The sequence below is a fragment of the Apteryx mantelli genome, chromosome 6 (genome assembly GCF_036417845.1).
Source record: "Apteryx mantelli isolate bAptMan1 chromosome 6, bAptMan1.hap1, whole genome shotgun sequence".
Lineage (NCBI taxonomy): Eukaryota > Metazoa > Chordata > Aves > Apterygiformes > Apterygidae > Apteryx > Apteryx mantelli.
This window is the reverse complement of record NC_089983.1, coordinates 49748853-49760887: the sequence shown is the minus strand read 5'-3', so window position 1 is coordinate 49760887 and position 12035 is coordinate 49748853. Positions and strand designations below refer to the sequence as shown.

At 40.8% G+C, this 12035-nt stretch overlaps 1 protein-coding gene across 1 annotated transcript in view; it reads right to left on the bottom strand.

Annotated features, from left to right (window-relative positions):
- Positions 1-12035, bottom strand: part of GALNT13 (polypeptide N-acetylgalactosaminyltransferase 13) — a 159378-nt gene that overhangs the window by 91988 nt on the left and 55355 nt on the right. The window contains exon 4 of the mRNA XM_067299455.1: positions 4704-4872. Within this exon, the coding sequence (XP_067155556.1) occupies positions 4704-4872 (169 nt within the window). The remainder of the gene's footprint in view (positions 1-4703; positions 4873-12035) is intronic.

The following is a 12035-nucleotide window of genomic DNA, read 5'->3' as shown; positions in this document are numbered from 1 at the left end:
AAATACCGAATATCCTCCAGTCAGATCTCAGCAGGAACAGAGCCCTAGCAAAGACATGAACACAGCCAAAAGAAAAAAAACAGGGAAAAATACCCCACACCAGTGAAACAGCTACCACTTCAGTGTACCACTTCGCTTTCATTTCCATTTCCCAAGAGCAACCCCAATGATTCTGGCAAGAAATATACCATAGCATAACTGAAGAACCAATTCCTAAAATAAGAAATATTAGCACGACTTCTGCCTTCTTCTCGGGTTCCCCGTTTCTTATCAGAATTCTTACGTCTGTCTGCAGACATTCAGTAGCCGCATGGACATATTACAACACATAAATCTAAATAACTCTAGTAGAGATATAGAGACAGTGAGAATTTTCACCAGGCAATGACTCTTAGTATTTAGGGTTAATTCCCTGTTCAAAATCGTACAACCATCTAAACCCAAGATGAATGGGTAAGCCGAGTTTATATTTTTGTTGAAGACAGGGTGTGGGAAGTCAATACCTGCAGACACATCATCTCCTGCTTTAAGTCCATACTCGACACCACTGACAGCAGGGAGAGGACATCATCGAGAAAAAGGCATTTGGCCTCTTCCCCAACATCTCAGTTTTAAACTGACCAGAAACCGAAGGTTGCTCCATCTGTCACAACTCCTGCCAGTAACTCTGCTTCGCCTCTGCCCAGGAGGCCGCCGCACAACCCCTCCGTCAAACGAATCTTTAATTGCTTGCTTAGGCAGCAAGAACGGAGAATGCAACTTAATGGCATGGGATATGTTCAGAGAAAAGTGAAAATGCCACTTACTTACCCTCAATGAAACACTGACATGTGATAGACACAATAAAAAGGTCAAGCCATGCCAAGAGTTAATTAGTTTTGTGTACACGCCCTTCATTCCTTTAATCCCCCGACATCGTTACGGAAATGGAGAACAGCTTGGCCCTTTCCCTGTGCACAACCTGCAAATAACTCAGTGGCGACACCAAGCTCCGTCAGGCCGATGCCCTTCCCGTGGCGTCCTGCCAGCGACTTCTCTTCTGCACTTGCGTCCTGCCCGGCTCCTACTCCCCTTTTTCTTACATCCTATAATTAGTTTATCTTTTCCTGATGATCTTCCAGCAAAGTTTTATCCCTATGACCTCAAGTTTCCTGCTGCATTCAGTGCAGCTGCTTCCAAGCCAATACACTGCTGTAATATATTTATACCTTGATACCACACGTTTTTATCAGCTCATGATAACTAATAACATAGAAGTGTACACAGATTATTATGAATGTCCAACTCGACCGCATGTCCAGCGAGAACATTTATTTTCTATTGATCTAATTCTGCCACAATAACGCAGTCAATGAAAATAAAACTTTCTGGCCTCTGAAAAAAAGCTTTCATTTGTAATGTGAAAAGTGTACTAAGACACCCAGTGAAATCAGATGTAAGCCCACGTCTCTCCATGTCAATAAAAATATGTCTTCCTGTCATACGCTAAATATATTAACCATGAAATCATATTCCTCCTTAGTAGAAAAGCATTATAAATTAGCATCCAGAACAATTTAATACTCCCCAAAGACAGACTATGTACAGTAAGCATCTGTCTGAAGAGGAAAATATGAAAATAAAATGATTTTTTTTTCCAAATCCTAGTACACTTTGTCTTTTCAACAAAGATAGAAAATAAAACTTCTTTTCATCAAGGAAATGTATTTAGACAGACTTCTTCCAGTACTGAATAGCTCATCTCCCTTAGACTGTGCGTAGCTATTCATTAAGTTGAACATTTTACATGGTTTCCCCCCCAACTACTCCTCACAGGGAAAGGAAGACTTTCCAAAACCTCCCCTCTCAGAAAGTCGAGGAGAGCCCCCGCGCCGGCTGCAATCCTTCCCCGCCGACTCGCCAGGAGCCCCTCGGCCCGCTGGCGAAGGGCAGGCGACGGACAACGCACCTGCAACAAGCAGTGATGCTTGGCTGGTCGTTCCACCACGTGAAACGCATCTTCCCTGGCAATGATCTACGGGGTTGTTTCACGGACGTTCGGCACCACCGAATTACAAGTGACCATGCCCTGGAGGCGTGTTACCCACACGGTTTGTGAATAAGCTCTACTGTTAGAGTTTTGCTTTTGCTTCTGTTATTTGCATGTATTTACAAATAAAATCCTGGGAATTTAATTTCAAGCCAAACAAAATAAACACGATTTCAGCTAAGTGACATTCAGTTTAAAAAGTAAACATAACAGGAGATTTTAGAAGACCTGACAACTTGTTTCTATTTAGTTGTGCTTATATTTCTCTAACATTATATTTGTTATAAACTACAGTAACTATAATTCAACAGTAGGATACAATATTGTGCTTAAGGTGACATATTTTAAAATGAGATGAAATATACAGTATTTTTAGTGATTTATGGCTATAGCTTTAGCGATTTATATGCCATAGTTTTCATAAATCCTGAAAATGCTCATGTGCATAAATCAATTCCTGAGCATATATTAAAGATTTCAAAAAGTCTGTCATTAAATTATTCATATTGCAAGCTTGAGCCAATCAGTTTGAATAACAAGCATTAAGGTAGACCTGAGAGCCTAGAGAAGATAGAACAACACAACCGATCTCTGCACAGCTGCAAACAGACGGTCCTCGAGACGCGTGTGCTGTTCAGACAAGCTTCCTCATCTACTCGGAGAGCAGCTTCTTCGTAGGGTCTCAGGCCTTTTAATTCCCGCATCATACTGAAAACACATGGGGCACATAATGTGTATTTAACAGGCAGGTTGTTTTATTTAGTTTTTAGTATGCTTCGCAGAAAGAAAAGGTATTTTATACATACCAGCAATTAAAGAATAGGTATCAGTAATCCTAACTGCATTTCCTAACTGCATCGAATTCATTTTTGTTTAAGCAGCAGCAACAGGGGAGGCAACACCGTCCAAAACAAACAGTCAGAGAGAGAGAGAGGTCACCTTCAAAAGTGTCCCTAGAGAAATGGAAAGTTCCCTGACAGCCAGAAAGGAGTGGGATCTGAAGTCAACAGAAGCCATTTAAGAGACTATTTTGACTGAATGTTTTATTTATGTGTAAACATATGATTATCAGACCATTTAGGTAGCTAAAGGAGAATAGGCCAAAAACAGAATTGGAAAATATAAAAGTCAGTGAGCACTAGGTTTCTCTAAAGCTGAACTGGAAAAAAAAAATGTCTCTAAGTACTTACTTCCAAAAGTAGGTTAGTCTAGACAATCCTCCATCCATGTAATTTCAGTTAAGGATTCTTAGGAGAATGCCGCTTTATCCAAAATTTTCAAGTTAAAATATAAAGGGCTCGATATTCTACTCCATACACTAGCTTTAACACTGTTACTGGGGGACGGGAGGGAATTCTCCTTCCAGTCTTCTCCCCAATGTCACAGATGTCAGATACTACACATTTCTGCTCCCACTGTTTCCCTGAACCTTCTACATGTAGACTGACTGCTAAAAAACAATACACAGCAGAGAACAATACCTTTATTTTAGTACCATAACTTGTTACAGGATCTTTAGATAACAACCGGAATCCCTATTTAAATGAAAATAAACATGCATGTTTGCAGTTTCACATCAAATACACATCTAGAAACAAGCACAATTTCGTTTGTAATTCCACTAAAAATAATCCAACTGACTTAAGGAAACACTCCTCCAAACTCTTACACAGTCTCAAAGCCACTACAGGCAAGAGGTTCTACTCAGAGATGGTGATTATAAATGACTAGCCTTCAAAAAAGAAAAAACCCCAAAGCTTCAATTTTTTTTTTTTTTTTTAATCAACACAAACCATTTTGAAAAACGTTGTATAAAATTCTGATTACTCAAGAAAAGCCTATGGATAAAGTTCAAACAAACCTACGTACTGTAAGCTAGTTTTTGATAGTGTTTTCTTTTTATCGACATTAGAATGTCGATGTTTAAGTGCTGACAGCACAATTACAAAATTTTATAGAGTGGTCATTGATGTTTTTATTATTTTAAAAACTTAAAAATGAATAGCTTTCCCTGAAAAAAAAAAGCCAAACAGATGGCATTTTGTTATGTGCCCTAATGTGAACTGATTACTATACCTTGATAATTTGCAGCAATTCACAATAGAAATTGCATAGGATATTAACATGTGTAATGCAGTAACTTTTTTAGTTAAAAAAAAAGTTTGTATTGAAAGTCAATTCTAGAAGTAATAACAAAAAACAAAATATAGCTATCTCAGCACTTTTTTTATTGTCTTAAAATAGTTTATTTTAAAAAAAAGATTATGATTGAGCATGCACCTGTTGGGACTTCCTGCAACTTGGTACAAAAAGAATTATTAGAGGGATCACTTTTTCCCACAGGGACAGGAACTGTCAGCCAAAAGCAACACAGATTTCCCAGTATATGTCACACTCGTCTGTTGATAGTGATAAAAAAAATACAAGAAATTTGTTCTAGAAACTCTAAAGGTGCACGCACACACCTACACACCTCTTCCACAGCGCTCACGTACAGGCACATCTGCACAGATTTAATACATAAACAAACCGGGGCATTTTCAAACCGCTTCTTTAGGTCACCACGGATAGCCGCGGCTTCACCTCGAGACGACGCTCTGCATCACGCCTTGCAACCAGCCGGGCGCAGCGCGGCCCCGCGTGCCGGGCGCGATCCCGTGCCCCGGACACTCACCCTTCCAGCCGCACGTCAGGCAGGCTCCTGTTGAGGGCAATCAAGTCGCTGGCCATCAGGTTAAACTGGTTGATTTTAAACAGCTCTTTCATCTTCTCCTGGTCGTCCTTAGGAATGAGGACAGCCTTGCCCATTTCTCCAGGTCCTTCCTGGTTTCGAGAAATGACAGCTGTAACACAAGACAGCAAAAAGCCCACTTTTAATATGTGAATGCTGGCTTTATTCTTCACCAACAGGGTTCCTGAATTTTTGGTATTTCATCAACAAGGAATGTTTTAAAAAAAAAAAAAAAAAGCAACACACCAGAATTTTATGCATGCTCCAGTGGGAGGTTTCATCTCTATCTGGATCTGACTATGTAGCTACTTGCTTTCTAACATTATTTAAAAAAAAAAAAAAAATCCACTCTCAGTCTTTGATTGTAACCACAAATGACAGTAAATTATTGTTCTCATGATATTAACACCAGGATTACAAAGCACAGTATCAGATTCCCCATGAGATCTTGCAAACAGAAAAGGTTTCAAAAACACTTATGTAACTATTGAGATTATCTGAAGCACTTGTAAATTAAAGCCTTTCTAACTGACTTCCTTTATTTTTAATTTACTCTTAACTACCAGACATGTGATACTATAATTCCATCTCTAAAAGAAACACTCTTCAGGCTAGAGTGAATAATAAAAAAAAAAAAATGCATCCTGAAAAATACAGTATCGCAACCTAGTTATAATATCTATTATATAAGATTAGAGATTAGTCTTGAGCAATATTTGTATGGTCAATTCATTATTAGGTCTGCCTTGGTCCTCAAAATTTGACATTATCACACTGGTAACATTTGAATTTTAAGGAAAATCATGGTATCATATCATACAAGCACTCAAAAATAAACAAGATAAAGAATTCCTTTCTCGGAAACATTAAATAATAAAAAAGGAAACATTCCAAGTATATAAATAATTATGATATTTATTCTAAAGCATTATCTCATCAAAAGAATGATACAATCATTATCAGTTTCCTTCCCTAACCTCAATGTGCAACTAAAGAGAAAAAGCAAGTTTCTGTCTACTAATTACTCGGATGTTATATTAACCAGTAGAAGAAAACCCTAAATTTTGACTAATTTTACATTCATGTTTTAAATGAACTCTTGACTGCAGCCATTTAATTAACACCGATAATTTATCTTCGGCGATACCCGTTATTTTCTAGCCTCACGAATAACCCGAACGGCAGCTCCTGCCTCCGCGCTGCAGCTGCGTCCCGCGGCCGAGGGCTGATCCCGCAGATCTGCCGCGCCTGCCCGGGCCGGGGCGGTCGGGAGCGGAGGCGCTCGCGGCGACGGCCGAGCCGCGGGCTTCTCCGCCACCTTCCAATATTAACATCGGAGCCTCGCAACGGGACCTGGCAGTCCTGCTTTTATTTCTCTGCCCTTGCGTTCATTTTTCCACCTCTGTTATCGCGTTTATTCTGAACAATCTGAATGCTTGATATCCTGAAAACTGTCCCTTAGGAAGGCTTCCTACTAGCCAAAAAGTAATTGGATCGTTTATTTTTGCAACAAAGAAAAAGAATGCTAAGAAAATAAACACTTTTCATCAACAATGTGCTGAAAGAAATTAACCGGCTTTTTATGGAGAAAACTATGATTTCTCCAAGAAAACTAGAGATCAGTGCTTTCTAGAAGAACCGACCAGAAATTTATATAAAAGGTTTTTTCAAATAAATATTATGGATTTGAGGCACAGACACTTTGTTTCTACAGTTCCAGTGTGTGCTTCAGGTGAACACAGAACATTTTACCGGGATTGCTTGCTCTGTTTTTATCCCGCGCTCTGATCAGAAGCAGCACGGTTCTGTGCTGCAACAGGAAGCAACGTGCCAGGCTGCACTGTGATTACAGGCAAAAAATGAAACTCGTGTCACGTGGACGCTTGACGCCAGGGCTCCTTCGGCACAGCAAGTGGCAATGGGGAAGTTCTGCAGGTACAAGGTCGACAGGCTTCGCACTTAACGCGTTTTAGAGTCAGCGGCAGCAGCCCGGGAGCTGCACAGACTGCGGCACTGGGACCACCGCTAAATGCACGCTCAACATGTCCTTAGATACCTTCTGCCATGTCTAAGCAGAGCTACCGATTCTTCTCACCCGGCTTAGGGAAAGGCATTAATAGCTATATATGTTTCCTAACAGGCAGGATTTTATCTTAGAGAATACACCTCACTGTCAAAACATTTAAAAATACCACCAGAAAGAAACAAGCAGGAGAGAGGCATAGGCACGCTGTTCTTCCCAGGGCCTCTCAGCAGCTATTCGGCACTTTACCCACCTCATTTCTTGGGAACTTCTTATCCTGCATGATATATGCATATCACTATTATGTAAGTTGTGTGTGTGTGTGTGTGTGTGTATGTGTGTATATATATATATATATATATATATATATATATACACACATACATATATATATAGTTGGAGCTTTCAGTGCATTCATAAGGTATATTTATGCAATGCACAGCATGTACATAAAGTATTTAGAATAATGGTTGCTAATCAAACTCTGCTATATGCTCACTCTCTGGAAAATGATGGGATTCCTCAAAAACTGTAATTTAAAGAGCTAGTCCCTCAAGCTGCAAATTTTGCTTAAGGAAATAAATTCTGCTTCCCTTCTGCTGGCGAAGACAGGGGGGCACAAATTTCTCTAAATAGCAGCAAGGAGCAGGCAAAGAGAGGCAGCTTGGCTCCTGAGAAGCAGTCACGGAAAAGCCTGCAGGAAGCAGCTTGGCAAACATCCTTCTCCCCAAGAAATGCAATGGAAACGGAAAGGAAGGAAGGAATTCCTCGGAAAAAATACAAGCATCTCTGAAGAGGAAGCGGAGCACTTACGGGCACTTATATAAATACATATACCCAACCATACTATCTCGTCTTAAATACTGTGCGTGCATCTCGAAGCTCTGCGTGGCGGCTGGGGCCAAACGTTCGGCTGGTGTGGACTGGGCGCAAAACCACTCGCAGCTCTTATTAGCTTCTGACCCCCTGGCACGCGCAAACTCAGTTAGACCGAGCTGCCAAGCACTGTAAAGAAAACAAGCTGAAAACACGCAGACCGGGGGGTGGAGCAATTCTGTCAGAGAAAAGAAAAAAAATCACAGGCGCAAAAGAATCCAAGAATATTCACATCAGGAAAAAACTAAACTTTTCATTTTCCCATTCACAAAGTGTAAAAACATTAAAATAAGAACCAAGTAAACATCACAAAATCTGAGATGGGAGGAATATTTAGCAAATGGAGACCTTCCGCAAATATTCAATTTGAGCAAACTTTTTCTAGAAAATTGAGTTTGCGTTTTTGCTAGCACTGTGTAGTTTTGGGAATCTAAAGATGGTGTCAAAACTTTTCTAACACCATGTATGTTACCAAAACTGGATTTCTAACTGTACAAAGCCACTATAAATATTTCTAATGAAATATTTTATTACTTTTTATCCAATCCAAACAAAAAAACTAAATATTTTTTCAAATACTAATTTCACTACATTTTCATATTCCGCTTTATTTTCTTTCTACGAAGTGCCCATTCGTGCACTTCAAACTAAAACGTACAGAATATTTTCCAAAATACCGAATTTGCATGCAAAAGTTTTCATACCAAAAATTTGATGCAAAAAATCATACTTCTTCAATCACAGAAGAGAAACATAACAGGGGATCTATGCCTCTAGAGGATAAAACAATCTGTTTCTTGATAGGAACATGTAAATGGAAAAAGCAGCAACAGGCAGCGACCACGCAGGCTGCTTGGGACCTTCGGCGGGCCGGCTGAGAGCCCGTGCCAGCCAGCGGCGCTCCTCTTCCCCGGAGGAAGCCGTCCTCTCGCGGAGACGCTTTCTTGCATCTGCCAGCAGCTGCCTTCCCCGGTCCAAACGCCCAGGACGAACGACCGTGCTGCCAAGTACGAATGCGGTATCTGAATTTATCTGGGGATTCGTGTTTTTGGGTAGCTTGCAAGCATAACGGGGACCCGAACGGGTATTGTTCAAACCACTATGGAAGCCTAAAATTGCGAAGAAGCTAAGAAGCTCCACAGAAACATGACCTGGCTTTCCACCAACAAGCCGATTAAGGCGTCTGATCCATAAGCACTTGGGGACTGCTCTTACCGGTGTTCAGCTGAAACCTTTAACGTGCGCTGGAACCAAACAGGACACCAAGCACTTCAGCTCGCTTGCGATTAGCTTTTCCTTCCTGCTGAAAAAAGGACTCGCTCCTCCTCCAGCCTTCTTCTTCTTCTGAGGCTACTCGTACAACATTTGAATGTTATTCTTCACTGTCCTCAGCTATTTTGGTCTCATTCCGTGACCTGGCCTTGCTGACATGTCTCCGCAGGCTTGTGTTGATCTTTCACACCCGTCCTCAGCAATCCGATCAAGTTTTTATTTTCCGTATTTCCCCTGTGTGATCTGCAGGGACTTGGGCGCCTGCAGCTTTGCCCCACGCTGTACCCGATGTTCTCCCTAACCGTCAGGACAGTCCGTGACTCTGACCACAAGGTACGGCAGAGGCCTCCCGCGCTCTGCTCTGCTTTAGGCTTGCTTTGTGCGAGATCTTACCCAAAAAGCGCTGTTGGAGGCTCTCCTTCACCAGCACGCCCCAGTTTGTAAGCGATGCCTCTGGCTGAACGTGAGCGCACGTAAACTCGAGGCTTAATTAATCACCCTCCCGACAGAGCGTATCAGGTATCCTCTCCCGCCATCTAAATTTACTGCTGTGGTTTGACACTGACAGTCCGTATAACAGAAATAAGATTCTCTCAGGTTTAGAAACCTCGAAATCCGCCCAGTTCCAGAACTGACGCGGGGCTTGCTGTGCCGCGGGCAAACACCCCGCGCGGCGGCCACGCAGAGCGGCACCACCGCGCCTGGCTCCGGAGCCAAAGCTCAGTTCCCTCAACAGCGAGCACGTCTCGAATTTCCAGCAGAAACTCCAAAACTAGCAGACGCATGAGGAACAGAAGGCGAACAAAAAAACGATGAGAGTTTACAGGCTGAAGTAACTGCGAAAATGAAATTTTTGTATACTGGATTAATTCGCTCTTATGAGAACTTAATTAAAATAGGCTATTTTGCTTACCTTAATGACAGATTGAGACTTATTCCTTTCTGTGAAAGGGAGTGTCGTCAACAGCTTTTTGCCAGCTCTATGAAGGTGAATATAACACATCCCTAAATATATTTTGGTGAGTTTTACAAATAATGTATCACTCCTCAGGAACATCAAAGTTCATTAAATATCTTTCCTATATACTAATTACATGAGATGATACCATAATTCAAAACAAGAAATTAATTTTTAGATATCTAAAATATTCACTGGAATACTCCACTGCCAGAAAAGGTTTATGAAACGAATTATTTCAAAACTACAAAGATTAAGTCTTCCACAGCTTGGACTTCACCCAGAGATACTTGGTCGAGTTGTAAGGAGAAATGACCAGAAGCAATGCCTGAAGCAGTCATTTTAGATTTGATGCTTTCTACACCGTATCTCCTTCCACCTGAGGAGGTAAAAGGATGTCATAAGCTAAACACACATAGAAACCGGAGAATTGACACTCTTCAGGAGTAGCTAGTGGTTGAGTGCAAGTGGACAAAATTAGAAGCAAGGGGAAAAAATTAAGCAAAGAGAAGTCTCAGCTAAAAATAGAGAATAAACTAGGCAAAAAGAGGTCAAACTTCTACTGACCAAAACCAAAGTTTGTGCTGATGATTCAGCAGATAATTTAAGATAAACTTGTTTGTCAAGTAATTTATAACAGGACGAGGAAAAACACAGGAACAAACAATATCAACAGAGGAACTGATCAGATGAAATGTCTTCAGGCTTCCTGAATTTTTTAGTATTATAATTACATACTACTCCAATACACTGAAAAAACGAGCTTGGCTTGGCTTGTGTCCGTCATGGAAGGACTGCCATTAGATCGCAGGCACACAAACGCAGAGCGCCGCCTGGCTTAGCACGCTGTCTCGGAGAGACCAATAGCTCATGGGAGAAAAGATACGAACGTGCAGGTTTTAAAATAATTCTTCCACTGATTTACCTTTCGTGATGCGGCGGCTCTATCCAGATCGTTGTGCTTAACAGCCGGGAGGGCTCTAACTCCCCTTTTAAATCTATTTATCTTCTTGACAGTGAACTGCAAAGACTTAACTGAGAGCTGTTCAGAAAAAGAGGTCTCTTGTATTTGTTCTGGATTCGCTTTCTTACATTTCCATTGGTTTTTATGTTTTGAGACACGGCGAATCACTAATCATCCTTCTCCATCTATTTACGGCTTTACAGATCCTCAGCTTAGCTTTGATTGCCTCTTTTCCAAGCAGCGGAATTATTTGATTTAGTCTCTCCCCACACAGAGGCCAACTAGTAGCCCAAGTCACCCCTGCCTACCTTCTTTGAACCACTGATTTCACTCCAGTTTGAGTCAAGCACTAAAAAAGTCCCCTGTCCTTCAAGGGCATAAATTCACATGCTTCTAATGGAGGGAACAAAGCTGCTTTAATTTGCGGCACAACTCTTCTTTTATGACCATCTTTCAAGATCTCGAAACCAAAGTAATCTGCAATTCCCTGCAGATGTCTACACCTTGTCAGACCTGTATCATTTCAGAAGGAATTGTATATAATTATCATTCAAAGAAGGCATCTGTATGAGTCTCATGCTTCAGTTAATTCTATTTAATAGTTGCAACTAACAAGGAACAGCGATTCAGCAGCTCTCATGAATATATTGAAGCAGACTTCAAATATTTTTGAAATGCGCTTTTTAAAAAGTCCATCAAAAATCTTTTACCTTCAAGCACAAGAATTAACAGTTCATCTCTTCAATGACCATTTTAGCGCACGCAGGGATAAAACACCAACATGAAGCATGCCCACAAAGAATAAAAATACTATTTTTCCAGCATTCTGCCTGCAGATATTTTTTCATCATCTGCCAGAGGCGATAGGCCTCCTTTGGAAACGAAGACAAGGGCTTATTGGAAGTGCTGAGGCCTTTGGTTGAGCACACAATAGCAATCATAAAATTCAAGATAAAGAAAGAAGAAAAAAAGGCAGGGCCCAAGAGATTTCAAAACATTCGATTTATTTAACAATTCAGAAAAGGCTTTGGATAGGGACTGTTAAATGAATAAACATGGCAACACTTATAAGAAACAAGGACTCAGTCTTTTTTGTTTGTTTTGGGGTGTTTTTTTTTTTAAACATACACCCTTTCTCATAAATACGGTGGTTGCAACACGTGCGCTTGGGTTCTAAGTAAC